At 38.9% G+C, this 19,949-nt stretch overlaps 1 protein-coding gene across 3 annotated transcripts in view; it reads right to left on the reverse strand.

The window, feature by feature from the left end:
- Positions 1-19,219, reverse strand: part of LOC111651922 (cell adhesion molecule 1-like) — a 151,691-nt gene extending 132,472 nt beyond the window's left edge. For 2 of the 3 annotated variants that reach the window (XM_023402001.2, XM_023402000.2), the window contains exon 1: positions 19,082-19,219. In XM_023402001.2, the coding sequence (XP_023257769.1) occupies positions 19,082-19,157 (76 nt within the window). In that variant the 5' untranslated portion in view covers positions 19,158-19,219. The remainder of the gene's footprint in view (positions 1-19,081) is intronic. The other variant, XM_087172833.1, reaches the window with a different exon arrangement.
- Positions 19,220-19,949: the final 730 nt, after the last annotated feature.

Raw genomic sequence — 19,949 nt, forward strand, 5'->3', positions numbered from 1 at the left:
AGGGGGGGTATCATCTTCATATTATGTGGAGGAAAACATGTTTAGGTGGCCGGTGAGATCATTTGTTTAGATTGTTTCAGTTATAACAAGCTGTATGTGTTGACATCTGGGTGTTTGAATGGGGAGAAAAATTCCCCAAGCAGGTCAGACTGATAATGATGACTGCAACATGGTCTGTGAAGAAATATGGTGGCAGCAAAGATGACCCAAAATATATTCTCAGCAGTCATACATCAAGTAAAGGCTGTGCCATTTCATGACAGCTCACTCTGTAATCCATCAATAATATCATCTTACTGATTCTCTGTCAGGATATATATATTTCATCATCTCCTTCTGTCAGATCTGTGTTTATGATTAATAGAGGGGTTTCCAATGCCAGGAGGGTGTACTTGTCAAACATATGGCTAATGAGTGAATAATTACCTCCATAAAGTGCTTTGATGCTTTGCCTTTGATCATTTCTGAATCAGACTAAAGAGGAATAATCAATGGTAAGGAAAGCTTTAAGAATAGCCAGTGATATATGGGGCTGCCGCAGCCGAGGTTATGAGACAGACATGGGGGTCCAAGGACAATCTGGGCCAGGATAATGCCCAGCTGAGGCCAGACACACACCTGCCCTCTAACTGTAATAAGTGGCTGTGGCACATAAAGAGGAGTGAGGGAAGAAAAACAATGAAATGGGAGTGAAAGAAAAAAGAAAAAACAAGGACATCCCTGTATGTACACAGTGGCTACTTTCACATCAGAGTCCTGCTTTCCTAGTCGTAGGTTTGTGTGTAAAAATCCTAATTTGGTTCAAATAAATGGGTTAAATTCACACTCGTTTGAGAAACAAGGTGTTAAATCTGGCATTTCGCTGTTCTTTACTGTTCATATTAGGATCCACTGTTACTACTGAGAGCATCTTTTCTGTTTCCTGTGTTAGAAGCTGGCAAACACACCTTACATCCTTATTTTTAACCAACAGAATGTCATATTTAGTCAAGACACCTCAAGTGGAAATACACATTCTGTTATTTGGTTTGTTCATGGCAACATTTACATTCAACTGGCAAGACACCAAAGGTAAACAGAGCAATCTGAATATCACCTGAAAGTATAAGGCGTAGTAGAGTATTTCTTGCTGGAGGATGGTGAATGTGGGATTCACTCAAAATAAACCATAGTGGCATGTCATGGTAATAAATGAACCACCAGTTGTCATCAAGCACAACAGTGTGGCTTATCTTTTAAATAGTTTTCGGACAACAGTTCTATGGCCATAAGCTACAGTGTGAGAGGCTGCAGATACATGTTAGCGGGATCAATTCATTCATGGTTTTTGTCTTCTCATTGGATTTGTGGACATCAAGAAAAACATAAAATAAAACAATGTCCTATTATTGTCATAAGACTCCAGATGCATTTTCAATCATTTATGGTCGTAAAACCTATTGGTCACATTGAAATTAACAGCTTAGATGTCGAGATAACAGGACGCTGCTAAATACAGCTTTACAGAGTTCATGACACAATCATAAAGGCAATCTGACAGGTTCCAAATGACTTCACACTTTAATTATGTTTATCTCAACCGCTTATATTTACAAGTCAAAACAAATGTGAGTGCACCTGAAATGTCCTTGTTGAAATCACTGTGACAATATTAATGACATTTTTTGATACTGACATATAGCACAAAATAGCCAGCCTGCTCAGAACCATTCATTTAGACAAAAGAACAATTAATACCAAGATCTTCACAATATGATTCCACTGAATAGAACATGATATTGAATTACTGACCAGATCTAATGCACCTTTAATTTTAGTTGAATTTACTCATCTGATTATGGTGTCCTGGCGGCCAAGAGGAGTAATATGTCACTGCAACGACCACAAGTCCAGTCAGGGTTTTTGTTGCATGTCATTTCCCGTCACTTCTCTGCTGTTAACCATCATAAAAGGCAAAAAAATACCCCCAAGTGGCTGCTGATGTAACCATATGAATTCAGTTGTAATGCCTGTCTAACAATGTCATCGTATCGGCATGTCAACAATTAAACATGTCCAGTGTTATTGCAATCAGCACAATAGCTTTTTGATGGACAGAGCCGCACAGAAGACCTGTTTCTTTAGCCTGAACATGACGAATAGCCAGCTTACTCAGACTGTGTGAACGTACAGACAGCTGAGCTCCAGTTGAACAACATTTGAACGGACAGCAGAATCACAGCAGTGTCAGAATCTTCAGCCTAACAAGCTCCTTCAAGCTGATTGAAGTCATGAAAAATTCAGCTAGCCACATCACCGAAACAACAAGTAGGACAAAAAAGGGCCTAAAGAAACATCCCCTAAACCTAACTGGCAGTTTAAGTGACGCTTAACACAACAGCACGGAAAAGATGGCTTAATAACGGGAAACGGAAGCATCAAACGACTGTGGCTGCTCAACGGCTTGCTGCCAGACTCATTGTCAGCTGGTGGTGCGTATGCTGCGGCTCTAACAGGTGATATATCATGTGAACTATCATACAGCTGGCTACAGTGATGATGATTTAAAAGGCTTGGTGAGAGGAGACAGCTTGTCTGAAAGCCTTGCTCCACTGTGTCCGCAGCCTGACGTGATGCATCCCGGAGTCACCTTCAAACGCAGCTCCTCTTCGCTGAAGGCTTGATGGGTCTCATAAATACAAATCGTAATTATGATCCAGCAGCAAACAAACCTCCATTTTTCAGGCCATTCTGACAAGAGTAAGGTTAAACTGAGTAGGCCTCGCTGGCATTTTGCATATCTTGTCTGACTGATGTGTCATTGTGACGGTTTAATACTCCATAATTATGCCATTGTGGATGCCTGATGGCCGAGCTGGTCCGGGTTGGCAATACATGGCCGCAGAGTGAAGAGTGAGATGTTTTTTTGCCACAAATTGCATCGGTGTTGATGACACAAGAGGTGATGAATAGTCGGAGGTGACCTACTCAACACGAAGAGTGATGGCTGGAGACAAAAACTAACATGCAGTTGGTTTGTCTGACATGCATGGATGTCTAGGGAATCATTAAACACAATTATGCATAATCACTGGACAAAACATGCCAGCCATCACGCTAATAGTTTGTTTACTATGAATATATAATTTCAAACTTTACACATTACATAAGCACAAGGTGACAGCATTTTCCTAATAATGTCACTTACACTTACAATGTATTTTGACAGACAGGTGCTTCCCCGAGGGCCCGTCAACTGTCATTCAGCACTACGTCAGCCATGGGCTCAATGTGTCATCCAAGTAACCATGAAAGTTCCCTCTGCTCTCTTTTCATCTGCCTGAGCGGCTGATCAACAGGTTATCAAGTCAAAGAGACACAAGTATCTCTTTATTCTGCAGGAGTGATGCTCACCGTTTGTGCAAATAACTAAGACAAACGTGTCAAAATAAATCTGTTCAGACTGTTTGTTTGTTCCTCCTATTCCTTGCAAAGAAGTGTTTAAGAAAGCAAAACATCTCCAGGCAGAATTATGAACTGAAAGGGTGTGGCTCCATATGTTGAAGCAGAGATATCTGCTCTGATCCATATTCTTCAAATATTTTTACCAATTGTTGTCACAGTTTTCAATTCATGAACTTCAAAAGTGACTTTTTTTTTTTTTTTTACTTTTGGACAGAGGCAGGCTAGCTGTTTCCCCCCATTTCCAGTCTTTATGCTAAGCTAAGCTAACAGAAATGAGAGTGGTATCAATGTTCTGAGACTCAAGGGTAGAGCTTTTTTTCTTATCCTAACCAAGTGTCTGAGGAAAAAGATTGTTATAAATAAAATGTAAATATATAAATGAAAATGATTTGACAGACATGTCAAATTACCAACTATTGTAATTCTTTGTGAACTTAAAGAAGTCCAAATGGATTTGGAGTGAATGCATTATGCTTGAATCAGATAATAATGAAAACAAAGGGTTGCACTATGGTGAAAGAAAAAAATACTGCTAAAGATTAGTAATTGCTTCTGTGTCATAGACACCTAAGCTGTATTTAATCAACAAAATTCAATTTTGATCTATAAAAACACCACAGAAGTGTGACTGAGATTAAGGGTACAGTTTTGACCTTAGCTGAAGCACAGCAAAATGCTGCTTAATCCATTTTTTACACATTGGTCCCTTACCACACAGTCCAACCTTGAGATTAGACACAGGAACGATAAAAAAAAAAAAAAAATAGCCTCCCGGCTCCACAATACACACATGAGGTGGAGAGCTGATATCTGTGTCAATGAAAGCGTCACATAACACACTGGACTCAGCCACAACCTTGACTGAAGTCACAGAAAAGACAACAGCTTAAACACATCTTTGTTCTCTTCACTATTCTCTTCAGTTTTCACCCATTATGTTACAACTGGGGAATTTAAACCACTTCCTTAAATGCAACAACTAGAAATGAACATAAAATACTACTAAAGTGAAAAAGAAAGGAAGATATGAACATTTATACAGAATAGTTATCAGCTTTCCATTTATGTAGACATTTAAACGTCCTTGTAACGGAAAAGGAAAGAATGATTATCTTCTCTATCTGCTGCAGATATTTTTTAGTTAGCTGTATTAGATGTGAAAGTTTCAGTGCCGTTTTCTTTGCTGCAAACTGCAGTAATAGCTCCGAATGACGATGTAAGCTAACGCAAAAAGGAACAGACTTAATGGTAAAAAAAAATGTAAAGATAAATGTAATAAACTATGAATAAACCAAATAACTGTGCAACAATAAGACAAACTTGTAATTTCACTAAGCACACAGGCGTTAAGAGAAAAAATCTCAACTTGCACATTTAAACACGAGGTGAAATTTAGATGTTTATGAATCCTAGAGGTGAGTGTGAAAATGGACCTCTTTGTTGCAAGCTGTTTCTGCCTTTCACATAAAATATGAAATGATTTCATTAGCGTGAAGATGACTGTGTCTTGGGTTTTTATTATTGACTGTAAAACAAGTATATGCAGCAGAAATATACAATTTATGGCAAGAAAAATAAAAACTGTCTCAGGCCAGATGTGGCAAGAGATCAGGGTGTTTCATGCTGAAAACCAAAGGCATCACAACGTCCACGTCTTTATCGAATATATTGCAAAAAACACATTTTTTACTCCTGATAATGACCTAAACTGTCTTTTCTTTCACAACTACAACTGACATAAAATAGATAATCTACTCTTTTTTCCTGGTAGAAACACTCAGTTGTATTAGAAAGTAGAAAGACAAGGTCAGACTGAGAAAAAAGACTTCAGTTTTACAACTAGGTGATTTCACGCCATATATAATCAATAGATTTTTCTGTTCCCTGGGTTAAAACTTTCAACAGTTTTTACCCCCACTTCACCACAAGCAAGGCTGCTTTCTGATGATTCAAATAATTCCAGCCCCTCTCTTGAAATGGAACATTTTGATGGATTATGCAGTGTCAACCTTCACCGCACTGAACACATTTGAATAAATGTAGATTTGAGATTTACTGAAAGATGAGGCCAACATGTCAAAGTGATACACAACTGCATGCAAATGCTCTCCACTTTGAAGCTCTAGCATGTCAAAAAATGTGGCGTGGAATTTTACAAACTTCCACGCACCAAATCTAAAATGTTTTTCATGCAAATTCAATTTACTCCAGTTGTTATCCCAACACATATTGTCATACAGAAGTTAATAGTGATTTGTCTGTGCTCAGATCTATTGTTTAAACTGCCTTCATTACAGACAGAGTTTTCATTTGCCATCATATCGTCAGAAATTCAATGAAAAGAATTTGAAATGTGAAGAGGTTCTGTTCAATTGGCCTGAACGTGCAACATGAAAATGGCACAGGGAATAAAACAGCAATTTGTGCAAACAGTGAGAAACAATCAGTGCAAACCTTAGAAGATATGACATTCGGGTACAAGTGACAAAATGAAATCATGTACAACAATCCTATTATACATGTATGCCATTTGACAACCCTTAAGTCTACTGATATTTGAAGCAGAATAATCCACGTTGTGCAGGTCCAGCCTATTTATTCATGCACAGATCGCGATTCTCTCAGGCTTTGGGAAAATCAGCTTTTGCTTCAATACCGGCTTTGTCACACAAATACTTCCCTACCCTCACTAACTACACTATCTCCCTGCCCGTTCAAGCAAAACTTTATGCTAAGTAAATCATTTACATCTCCCAAGCAGCCCATCTACATTTTCCAATAAAACCCTAAATTGATGGATGTCATCTTAGTGCTCACAGGCAATAACTCCTGCTGCTTCGAAATAACAATATGTTTTGGTTTTATGAGGTCTAGACATGCTATTCTCTTTAATGACATCCCTAGGCCAGTGCTGTTTACATTTATTGATATCTGTTTTTAGACTAGAGCAGCTCTGTCTTCCTCTGAGGTTTTCTATACAGAGTCAAGTTTGACTTGTGCTGACAAAACAAAACTTTTCATGTGGCAAGTTTGGACCACAGAGTGAAGTTGTAAAAATATTTTGCCCATATTTCTCTGAGATACATTTTGCTGAGATCCAAGACAATATTTCTACTACAAACTACATGAAAAGATAAATATAAACCACTTCACAGTGGTCTACCACTGTATTGAAGGTGCCAAACATCTGCCTGTGTTTGGGTGCATTTACAAATCCAGTTAACAACATTAGATCTATATATCCTTTAAAACTTCAAGTGACATACACATAAGATGAATACATTGCATTGAGCGACTGCTAAATAAAAAAACATTTAAGAGAAAATACACTTAAAACTAATCAGCCATCCCACATCTGGAGCTGGATACAAATGTGTTTCTATGGAAGTGCTTTTGTGCGAGAACGCTGAAACATATTTTCTCAATCAGCTTCTTATGACCAATGGGGTCTTACATGAAGACAAAATCTTATTGCAACGTTAGAACTGTTTTATTCCCATTTCTGAGGCTGAATCAAAATATTATCAGAATTGAAGAAGCTACAATTTTGATAAAAAGGTCTTTTTTTTTCCAGTGACAATGAAACGCAAGAATTCCTACTCAAATCGTGACTCATATCACAATCACAATACCTGCCAAAATAATCAATATAATATTTCATGCATATCATCCACCTTACTTCTATTGAGAGATTTCTGTTTGTGCCATTTAGCAACATCTGAATCAGGATCTGATGGCCATAGACCTAGTGGTGCACCCATGCTGCACATGGAAACAGGCTGGAATTAGACCGAAGCTATTATCATACATCAGTGTTAGGAGCTGGTAACAATCAGGGCAATTCACATCAGCTCCTCATCTCTTTTAAAAGCAGTGTGACGTACAGTTTGGTAATGTAGTTAGAGTTTTGGGGGCGTTTCTCCCAAGAGGAAACCCTCCCAGGATGTGAAGGAGTTGCAAGTGAAAATATACAGCCGACAAACTAAACTGCCAAAGGCAATGCAAGCAACATATTGAAAAGGCCAGAGGTCCCCATAATTCAGTCCTGATACACATTAAATAATAATATGCATAAAAAGTTTTTGAATTTTTTTACTTAAGTTATTATTAAGGCGCATTCAGTTCAGTGTGGTTGAATCTGCATGCTACTGAATCACTGCTGCCAAACTGGGGATGAAACAGTATTTATGGCTGCATAAACTGACAATTTCAGTAATGATCCTGTTTATGAACCACTGCGCCTCGAGAAAAATAAGAGTGAAAAGTTGTTCTTTGTGTAATGTGCCCAGCCCTCACATTTCACATAGGGGAAGGGCATTGGCATATAGTACAAACAGCTATTGTGCTTCCATTAAATAGGTTGACAGCTCTTGTGAGAGCGGGAGATTTATTTAAGAGAGCAACACTAAAGCTCGCAAAAAATAAAAATAAAAATCTATATATGGTTCATACACAACATGAGGGACAGAGTAAAGTTCAGTCTCACACAAACACTCAGCACTGAACCACTGTGTCCATACATTTCTCTAATTACTGTAATCTCCCATCCTAAAGCCACATAAAAAGCAAGAAGTCAAAGAAGATAGGTGCTGAACCTTTTTTTTCTTTTCGCAAACAGCAGCTCTGTGCTAATGAGTGCTGGCATGTGTTCGGCCTTGGAGGATAACAGAAAACCAATTGAAACACAGTTTTGGAGAGGGCGCAGACTTTACAATGACCAATTAAATTTATGGGCGCATCATTGACTGTCCAAACTAAATGAGACCTGATTGCAGAAAAGAGCATGAAGAACTGAAAGCACCTCTCTGAGAGGAATGAACTTTGCTTGTTCCTTCAGCTTGTGTGGACACCAAATTATAGATTTCTGCTTGTAAGCCACAGCGCCGTCCAAAAAGACAAAGGTCCCTCTTGCTCAAGAGCTGTCACTACACCAGAGGTACCTGAGTGTGCGGCAGTGCCACTTTGTTATTCTGTCACTGAGCTGTCCTGTTTCTGGCACACATCTTATCTACTGTATTCTTATGAGTTTGTCATGAAAAACCTGCTGTAGCTTCTAGTCCACATACACATATTTAATTCACCACTATAAAGTGCATATATAGATAGATATCGAGAAACACGTTAGCCACTATAGTACTGCTACTTTAAAATAGGTAGGTTTAGAAAATAGTGACATACATAGTAAATCAGGTCAGATGTCTTTGGCTATAACTTCTATTCAACATTAAATGCTGAATGTGGATGTGGGTGGTGTTTACATCTCTGCCTGATCATGTCAGTTTACCCATCAATATTTCAATCATTATGAGTGGATAATATAATTAAAGCTAATTAATAAAAGGAAGATCCTTTGTAATAATTGGCAAGATGCCTCTCATGCTATGCCATAAAACTCCAGAGCAGATTCACAAAAAAGTTTCAGAAATAGTTCACTTTTGAGTATATCTATCTTCACAAATATAACTGCTCTTAACTTTTTTATACAGCATTGGTACACTGGTGGAACAAAGAACCAAGATGAAAGAATTAACTCTGAGTGCAAATCTGACAAGTGCAATCGGCTTATCTTGACAAATGAATAGCATTAATGGAGGTCTGCTATTGAGATCCATCAGTGTGAACTATCTCATACTATGGAAGTCGTGCAAGATTTTTAATAGGAAACTTAGAAAGTACTGTAAAATAGGAAAACCACAACAAAACAAACCAAACATCAGTACATAAGGGTAAAGAAAAAAAACTTGCACTGCTGACTCCATTAAAAAAGGTCCATAGCTCATTAAAGGAGAGTCAACAAACTCCAACACCCCTGTTAGAACCCACTGGGAAAACAGAAGAGAAAGAGGAAAAAATCTAAATCAATTCCTGCACAACAGGAGCAGAACAAAACTAAATAAAGTTATTAGTTAAATGAAGAAAAAAAAGTGCGTCAAGAGAAAATGCAAAGTTTGCAATGAAATTTCTTTATATGTTTTGGGGCTTTGGTTATAACTTTGTTCACCTCTCAGGACTAAACTGATTCATACATCTTTTAATACAAGCATAAAAAAAACGTGACTTTTCACTGATGCTGCAAACTGATGTTTTTTAGTAAATCAAGCCTGAACTGTAAAACAACTGGATATGATGTAGATGTTATAGCAAGTACTAATAATAGTAGTTTAAGGAGTTTAAAAAAATGTTATTTTGTACCAAAGATGCAAAACTCTACAACTGCAGGAGGGTGTTTTGTATCAGGAGGCACAGAATCTATATCTATAATACTTATTTTAAATTAGATTCTGCAGCGTGTTCACACTAGAAAAGAATATATTTGAAACAGTCGGTTTGCTGACTAAAAAAAAAAAAAGTTGATTTTTGAGGTTGCTGTCAATGCAGTGCTATAAGGATAATTGAAACTAATTGTGCGAAACAGGAACACCTGTGAAAAAAAAATTTTCTGGAAAAACATTTTAAAACATTTTACTGTGTCGTTGTTGAGTTTAATTGGCAGAGGGATTGTGAAGTTGCTGTTTGACGTCCGCTCGTGCAAGTATTGTATCATGTCCTGTTAGTATAAAAACAGGCTGTATATAAAAATGGTAAACTATAGATATTAGTAAATAGAAGATAGTGTATATGGAGATACTATGTAGTATGGAGAACATCTATGCTGGTATTCACCACCATCACCACCTACAAAAGCCCACCCATGTGATAAAAGTGGCGTTTGTGGGCTGTGGGGATGTTAGGAATCCCTTTATAAATCAGGGAAATATCTATATTTTTACAAAAGGTTACAGCAAATCAAAGTGTTCAGTTATGCTAAGCAGAGAAATGTATCTGATGTAGAAGTAGAAAAGCTGCAGTGCAGTAAGCTCACAATCTGAACGGCAGGCCAGTTGTTCGTTTGGCAGCTCGATGTTTACTTTCCTTGTTAGTTACAGACAGACTGCTGTTTGGAAGCCAATGGATCAAGCCCATATTTCCTTTCAAATACATTTACCTGTCATCTTAGATGTAAACAATGTGACTTTGAGTTTCCCCCTTCCATTAGCTCTATTGCCTCCCATGTCTCTCCACAGCGCAATGACTCAAGTATGAGAACTAATCAATAGGCTTCTGGTTTGGGTGAATGAGCCTTAGTGCTTGGTTTGCACAGTCTTGATCTGCCTGACAATGACAGATTATAGTGCTGTATCTGAGAGTAATTAAGATGGGTCTATCGTCACGCTGATAACTCAAGAGCATGATGCCCACAAGGCAGGCGGCATCAACCTGTCAGACAACAGCTCTCTTCAAAGTAAACAACATAAGAATTTTCTTAGGATTCACCTGGAGAAGAGGTAAAAAGTTCTACATCCACTGGAAATTCTGTAAAAATGATCTTTTCTTTCACATTTATAGCCTCACTAAAGACCACCACTACAACCAGACTGGCAAGTATGCATTTAAAGGAGTACAAACCTGAGTTTATGTGAATGGACACATTTCCCTGCCAAATTATCCCCCAAGCAATCCACTTAGTATATTAGGAACCACCTAGAGTAAATGAGGATGTGCAATAACCATTTTCCTAAAACCAGAGTGCATCCAGAAACCCCTACAGGAATTTCTATTTTGTAATCCGGTTACTCCAACAAAAATCCTGTAATGTGGAGCTTGCATTTTTGAAAGGTTGTTGAGTGTCAGTGTTGTGTTGACTTAAAGGAAAAGTTCAACACATTTCAGCAAATACACTTATTTACTTACTTTCCAAGCATTACATGGGAAGATTAATACCAGTCATGTCTGTATGTTACATACAAAGCTATAACCAGCAGCTGGCATGATAGGGAGAGAGAGAACTCTTAGCAACAAAGCAAATATGTGTATTTCCCAAAAATGTCCAACTATATCTCAGATATGGTCGTTTTCAACTCTGCATCTTGACATTTTGGGTTGCACTCATTGTAAAAAAGGGACCATACAGTGGAGTCAACACACAAATACTGATTGGTCAATTAACTAATAAGTCAAACAATAAAAAGCATCATTGCAAACCCAATTTCCGATGATCAATTTATTAGTTTTCTTTTTTAAGCAAAAATGATCCATCTTCTCAAATGTGAGGATTTTCTGCTTTTCTTGATCTTAGAGACGGTGAGTATGACAAAACAGAGCAATTTCAAGAAATTACCTTCGACTCATGAAAATGTTTATGTTTAGTTGTAGTCTAAACAATGGACCAATTAAATGGAAAAATAATTGACAGATTAATTGAGGAAAACAATCTTCAGTTGCAACCCTTAATCAAAAACAGAACATTTAAGGAAGAATTTACTGTCAAGCTATTGTATTGCATTACATTAAAGAGGGGGTTCTGTTTTTCTGGTCCTTAAGTGTATTTAATGTTGTTTCTTTGAGACGTGTTTGTTCTTTCCAGCTGGCATCCCTGAGTATATTGTTCAAACAAAATTAGAGGAGCATTATGGTGCAATGGGGGCACCGCTGAAAAGAAAAACACAGAAACTTGGAAGGACCGAGCTATTCTAATGCTGTCCCCAAGTTGAGCTGTATCCTGCTGTGTAAGGGAATAATATTTCATTCAGTCTGCATAAATGCATTTGCAAACAGCACTCCAACAAGAAAGGGAGCGACTGATTTCACAGGATGGTGTTAAGCAGGAAGAGTACCTGTACTAATATCTCACTGTGTATAAGCAAGATATAAATCTGGGGAAATTTGATTTTTTACATTTTTAATCTTTATCCAACAGTACATTGTGGCAGCTGCAGCACATTTCCCTTAGCGATGGAAGATTTATTGATTAGTGAAGTGTTTGCATTCACTCACTGATACGGAGTACTTGTACTTTTGTTTTTCCTCCAGCCGCGTTGCATTACTTCCACCTATGTGCAGCTGCTTACAGAGGACTCTAGGTACACAGTGGTTATTTTATCAGGCTCAGATCTGCTCAAACAAGCCCGGAGAGGAGATAGAAAGGTGCAGCAACTCTCCTGTTGTCTGAAATGCAAGGTGCAACTGAGCTCTGGCAGAGAGAGGGAAGCGCTTGCCTTCACATTTCTATAGAAGTGAATGGCCTAACATCAAACCACAGTGGACACAGTAGATAGGGCCAGTCCAAAAGGGGCGTGGGCCAACCAATTCCCAAACAGCCTCTCAAGTTAATAGCTATAAATGTAACCAAAAGAAGAAACTAATACAAGGATGAGCCTCACTCACTGGTCATTTTTCTTAGACCAGGAAAAAAAAAAAAAACACTGTGCAGCTGCTGATTAAAGCAGCGGAACCGTTTTCATTCCAGTTCAAGCAGTGGATTAGTGGAAGCTCGATAACTAAATTTATTGATTAGAGATTCAGTCTTTGCTCTCAGAAAGAGTCCTTTCTCCTCCATATTGATCAGCAGTTATTTAGTCTTAATGTCGTGAGTTCTGCTCTGAGTCAAATCCACTCTCAAGGTTGTGCTGTTGAATTTCTCTTTAGCTGCTATCTCATGGACGGGACAGTTTCTTAAAAATATGATCTAAATATTTTAGATGGTGCATAACAAAACAGCAGTAAATGATAAATTCACTGTCTGGACCATCATCAGTAAGAAATATGCTCTTCGTATTCCTAGGCTGTAATTGTGGTTCCCATTTGAGCCAAACGCTGTCATTTTAATGCTGTGATGCTCTGATGAAATGCTTTCTAATATTTGTGAGTGTCAGATCATTGATGTCTCCAATATTGCATATGACACATGGATGAGTGAACAAATTATATTGAGCGGCCCTTTGGGCTGATCAGTGTAATTTTTTGATAATCTGTGATGCATCTCCAACTTCTGAGAAAATGCAACAACAAATGTTGCAGTGGCCTGCTCAGCGACTTTTAAAATACCAGAGAGAGCAAAGAGAGACATGACACACTGGATGATTTATATATACTGTATAGTGCCCCCATTAGGTAAATCAGGTAAACCATATCAGTATAAAGACCCAAAGAGTTCAATATCAAAGTGGCTATGATTAATATTTTCATAATGCATGTGAAAACGATCAAACAATGTGAAAGAAGTTGCCTCCACAGGCCAGGTATGTGACTGGCTGTTGCTTGTGTCTAAATGAGCGGATAACCATCGCAGAAATGGAACTGCTCCATTTGTCCTGTCAGAGTTTTGAAAAATGTATTGGATTAATTGGATTATTGTACTGTTTCATGGTTATATCATATATTTTGTCTTTAATTATTCATGGTTATTTTCTTCATAATGTCTTATTTATTTATTTATTTAATATGGAAAACTTTGCCTCTCCATATTACAAGGAAGAGTCAGAAAGAAGGTCTTGATTTGCATAAAGTGGCAGCAACAGATGGAAAAATTGTCATGCGTACATTACTTTCATTCATACATTTTAGAATCTGTCCCTCACCACTTCCTCAAAGAGCAGCATATATTTGCAGCTGTTTCCCAACTATGACAACAGACAAGACCCAACATGGCTACACAACCAGCAAGTGCAGACAGTGAAGTAGGGTGTAGTGGAAAAACTGACACCAACAAGTTAAGATAGTTTGCTATTAAGTGGAGTCATTTGGATATTTTAGCAGTTGAATCACTGAACATTTATGAAATCATCTTATGGCAGGAGACAGTACAACAGCGCCCACTTACATTCAAGTATCAATCGTATTCTCCCTCCAGCTCCTCTACTATCAATTTTAAAATGATCTGGCAATGCAGTACACTGTGGTAAAATTTAGGGAAGGTTTACAGGTGTCAAAACTTGAATTCCCTCCAACCCCAGTAAAAAAAAAAACACAATTACTGGCATCTGTGATGTGTGTGTGAGAGACAGATGAATAGTCAGACTGAGGATGATCCTCAATAGTTCGCCAAACATAACCGCAGGGAACATTTAGGGGGGGGACGAAGGGATCGTTGTTAGCCATTGTTTTTTAAGTATCTCCATTTTACTGAACTGGATTCTCATTTGTTAAAAATTTTGGTTGACTTAAAGTGCAAAGCATATCTGCCCAGTGGAGTTCTTCACTAAGGAAGTACTGTGCTTTGACTGCTCCACAGCCTTAATGGTGGCTTGTAATTGCTCCATCACCCATACTAATGTGCACTCTATGCCCCTTTCTAAACAAAAACATTGCATTTCCATTTTTTTCCATTGTGGACCTGGTTGACACCGTCTACGCATCACAGCCAATAGAGTGAGGTCTCTCAGATCCAGGGAACAGAGAGAACAATGTCATATTCATAAGCGGACACATCAGCTCTCCTCCTCATTACCACAGCACAGTCATGAATGGAAGCTTCTGTCCCCACAGTCATGAAAGGACCCGTCATCTGTCTGTTTCTGCTAATTGACTGTTTACTACATTTCAACACAGACAGTCAGACACGTTTTTGATTGTCCTTAGTTTGTCATTCAGTTTGACACCGCATTACAAATCCCTTGCATAGAAATGTCCGGATTTTTTCTTTTTTATATATATATATATATATATTTTCTACATGACTCAAAGTGATAGCATGTCTACAGCTGCACCCCCGTGACCTTGACAAAACAATCAGATACAGTATTTACTTGAAGGTCCCACTATAAAAGTACATGGACAAAAACGCCATGTACCTGGCACCCAAGGTGATGTTTTTAAGGAGAGATTGGAGTCTTTCAGAAACTGAAAAGAATATGAAGTCAAGGACAGAAAGCGATTTTCAATTTTTTTTTTCAACATGGACCACCATAACCAACTTCTTTCTGTGTAAACTGGCTGACTTGCTACAACCTCCGACTTGGAAGGACAAATACTAAATCTGCCTATTCACTGTGAGCTGCAAGGCACCTCTGCGCTCAGGCCCATTTTATAAGCTATCTCCAAAAGAGTGTGAAGTTTGATGCACATGCACACACCGCCCATGCACAGGCGAGGCCGTGATGGCTTAAATACATTCGACTTACAGATGAGAACTTGTGCCTTCACACAGATTGCACAGCAGCTAATTTCAGAGCAGATAAAGCAGGGGGAAAAAAGAAACAGCCTGGAGGTGTGATGTCCTCAGTGAAATGATGACCGCATAGCCCACATGACTTTGTTACATCTGCTACTAATGGCTAAAAATTCCTTACATGCATCAGCTGCCAGTTCTCTGCCAGCCCCTCCCTTTTCAACAGTAAGATTAGCTGCCACCACATAAAGTAGTGCCATGCATTATCTAGCAATTAGAGTAAGGCTTATTAAGCAGAGTTTAATGTAAATTTAATGAGCAATAAATTCAATTTCTTTAAATAGAAGAGTATATTATTGTTACAAATGATGTACTGTGGTGATATCAACGTACAGGCTATGAAATACTTCACAAGTGTGCACATATCAATGGGCCATTAAGTGCTGTATTAAATTTCTCCTGAAACATGGTACTGTAAGCAGTATTTTATACAGAGAGTAGAGAGAAGACCACTTCATTTTGCTACAGCGTTGGCACTGATGCACTTAGAGCTGAAACAATTACGCAATTAATCAATCTGCAGAGAATTAATCAGCAACAATTCTGATAATCAATTAATTGTTGGAGTCATTTCTCGAGAATTGCCAAACCTTCTCTGGTCCCGCTTCTCAGATGTCAGGATTTGCTGCTTTTCTTTGTCTCATTTGATAGTAACCTGTTAAACTTTGGGTTTTTTGACCACTGATCAGGCAAAAGAAGCCATTTTAAGGCGTCACCACAGCCTTTAGGAAATTGTGATTTCCCCCCTCTTCCCACATTCAATAGATCAGGTGATCAATCATCTAATCCAGAAAGTAATTGGCAGATTAATCTATTATTAAAATAACCATTAGTCACCGTCTTGGTTAGTGGTGGAATGTACTGTAAAGTGCTGTGCTTTTTGATGAAGTTGCACTGACACATATTTGTGTTTTATGTTACTTTATACTTCTACACTACATCTGAGGGGGAAATATTGTACATGTTACTCCTCTTCAACAACTAGTGGTTACTAGTCACTTGGCAGAATGACATTTCACACACAAAACCAAGTATAAACTAATAAAATCAGCTGCATTTTTGTAGATTTAACTACCCAAAAGTAGTTCAATTTAGCCTCTATCTTGACCAATTCTAAACATGAGATTGCTGCTTACACATGCTGTTAATATATCAGTGAATATAATCCGGGAGTTATCGAACTGTATAGCAAGAAATACTCAGTTTACGATGTATATATGTTTATTCTCAAATTTTTGAATGCAGGACTAAAGGATGTGAATACTTCTGCCACCTCTGGCCCCAATTCTTTGTTCCTTTTAATGACCTTATATTTGGCATTCAACAGAAGTATGCACATACAAGTATGACAGCACTTCCTGTAGGCATAAATGAGAGAAAGCAAAAAGCACCAGGAAATCAGCCTTTAAATGGTAACTGAGGGAATAAGAAGAGAGGAACAAACACAAATTGAGGGCAGAGCAGCACACTGCCAGCTTATTTCAGCAATATCCGTTTCAAAGCCAAGCCCCACCATGAGCAGCCAGAGATGGACATCTTCAATCACTCACCATGTCACATGGCAACTGGCAACCAAGAGTGCCGTAACAACTGTACGTTTCCTTTTGTTTTCTCTTAGATGCTGTCCTTCAGTGGTGCCTTGAGGCTTCATGACAGCTTGTATTGATCCACTTCACCATCACTCAGTCCTGACGAATGACTTTAAACTGGCAATAAGTGGGATTATGCAACCTTCTGAAATTCGACCATCTGATATGCTACAACAGACCGAACCCCGGGAGATGCAGGGAGAGAGAAATGCTGCTAAACGGATTCTTTGTTAAAATGCAAAGTCTCGCATATCATAAGAGGATGCTCAGCCGAAGCAGCTCTTTCGTTTCAGCAGTCATTATCAGAACAACTTCCCCTTATGATGTCCAGGATCAGTTGTCTCTCTCTCCCTCTGCCTTTCTTTAATTAACCCTCTTTCCTTGGTATCTTTATAATAAACAGAACGCCCATCAAGGTAGCTGGATTGTTCTTCTATCACCAGATATGGAGGCAAAGTTCAAATTCACTGATTCTGGATGATTAACAAAAGAAAATTGGAAGCTGACTGTCAGCAATTCACAAAGCAAGAGCTTGGGCCTTGTTTTTCCTTCCAGCAGCTGGCACACAGACAAACAACTGGAATACCTCAGGTCAGATCAGACCATTTCTTGCTTGAGGATTTTACCTGAGCCAAGAGGCTGCATAAGTTTCCTAACGCTGCAACCCTCAGTGTATTGAGCTTGAGGTTATTGCGCATTCATGATGCATTATTTTATTTGACTGAGAGGTTAATTAAATTAATGTGACAAGGAGACGCTAGACAATGCTGCAAATGTCATTCAGCTGCTATTCAACGCAGACCATAATAAATTCAACTATGAAATGAAAGCTTGGTGGTAAGCAGTGAGCTGTAATATAAAAAATAAAAAAAATCCTTTAACTTGTAACTTCATTCTGGTTTTGGGAGCAGGTTACTCTCACCACACACACACACACACACAGCAGACCTGTTGATGGGTGATGCAGATACCACTACTGTATAGTAGTTAGTGGTAATAACTGAAAATGAAATTAAAACACTGAGAAGTCACTCAAGACTTCAAGTGTAAACCTGTCATTGCAACTGTTGCTTTCCCTTTTAACAACCTGGGGTTTGACAACACAACAACGTATCCCATCCTACCGCTGGGAGGGATTTAAAGAGGCTGCAAGCTGACATTTTAATCGTTTCACATGCGTCAGTATTGTCAGCGGATACGTTTTCCAGGAAAAAAAAAAGACACTGACGCATGCAACTCTGATGCAACCGCGGCGGAATGACGGGGAAATGATCGGACTAGGGGACCGCAATGGTCGTGCACATTTAGGCGCCCCTGGTTCATGCAGTTGCACTGGTGTAAAGCCCAACAGCTACATGGCAGATTTACATCTCCAGCCTCACTAACAGGAGAAGTGAAGACTGCAGACGGGAACACACACACTGGCTTCAGAGGCTGCAGTTGTGCAGCCAGAGGACACTGTGCGAGACCAGAGCTGCAATGCGTGTTTTTCCTCCAAAGCGCACCTGAAGCGCAGACTTAAAAGATTTTTAGACAGTGTGATGAGTTTGGACTGTGAGGGTTCATGCGGTATGACTGGAGGATACAAGTGCGTTTGAGTCGTGTTCTCTCGTGGTCGCAAAATCGGTCTCATTTGATAATAAAGAGCCACGTTCCAGTGAGCACTGCCTTCAACTTGCCCCAGGTCTACATACTGTACGACTATTTCACTCGGTTATCACTTATGATACTTTCTCTCCGCCTCTTCAATTGTGCAGCACTAACATTACTTTCTATTGCAGTCCTCTGTAGCCTTTGCAGTAAAACTCATGACAACACCCTTTCAAATTAGCGCTAAACCACGACATAAGTGCCCTTACAGTGTAGAGAAACAGCGCGGGGCTTTTGGAGTCGACAGCAGTATCAGAGCAATAGAAAGTGATGCTGAGATTTCAGGGGAAGCTTGTGCGCATCTAGCGCGCAAACGCACCACAACTTCTCCCCGGTACTCCTCGGGCTTTAGCTTGTGGATGGGGTAATTCTGCATCACAGACACAAACAAAACAGCAAAAGAAAAACTTACCTTTCGGAAGAAACGCCGCTGAAATCACGAAAACAGAGAGAGAAACAGCGAGAGATCCGCTCCCCGTGATCGCCATGTTGGACACCTGCTTGAGACTGGCGGCGCTAAATCACCTAGAGACGGCCATGGGATGAAAATGTAGACACATGAGAGGCGGAGGGAGGGCTCAAGCAGGGAGCCTGCTATCATATTGGGCTGCATTATGTTGCAATGACATCTAGGCCTACCTTAGGAGAATTCTAAAAAATGTCAAAACTGTATTATTTTCCGCGTAGATTGCCACTGTAACACCAAAGACACACTGTAATGCCCAATAGGAATATTGAAGGAATATTACAGTGACACCAAGGGAAGTGTAAAATACCATGGAGCGCGGTGAGGTAACCATAAACTCACCACCGAGAACCACAGACACTTTATAGGAATATTATAGTAATTTTCTTTTATGGTTATGGTCTGTTAGTTCATGTGGGTGAGACCAGCCTGCTCCTCAACTGACTGCACTTTGGTTTTATAGCTGAGGCACAAATAATTCTCAGATAAAACAGCATTTAGTTTATGTTTATTATACAGTAGACAGGCCAATAGCAGCGCAAGCTGCTGTTTGTTAAACGGAGTGTGTATTCTAGTCTGTTTTATGACACTTTAAAGGCTGCAGAGAAAAACAGAGGGGTGTTATTTTTCTTTTAGGAGCAACATACCTTTGTGCCACTTTTCATAAGAAGAAAGTCAAATTATAACATGTAGAGTTTAACAGTTTTCACTGAGGTTTTGTTGTTTCAAAAAATTAAATAAATATGTTAAATATGTTCTTGTCACAAACAACTGCAACGTTGGTGGTAATAGCACATACAAACTTGTTTAATTA

The sequence above is a fragment of the Seriola lalandi genome, unplaced genomic scaffold (genome assembly GCF_002814215.2).
Source record: "Seriola lalandi dorsalis isolate HSWRI2012SDOR001 ecotype SW California unplaced genomic scaffold, Sedor1 jcf7180002053855, whole genome shotgun sequence".
NCBI classification, from domain to species: Eukaryota; Metazoa; Chordata; class Actinopteri; order Carangiformes; family Carangidae; genus Seriola; species Seriola lalandi.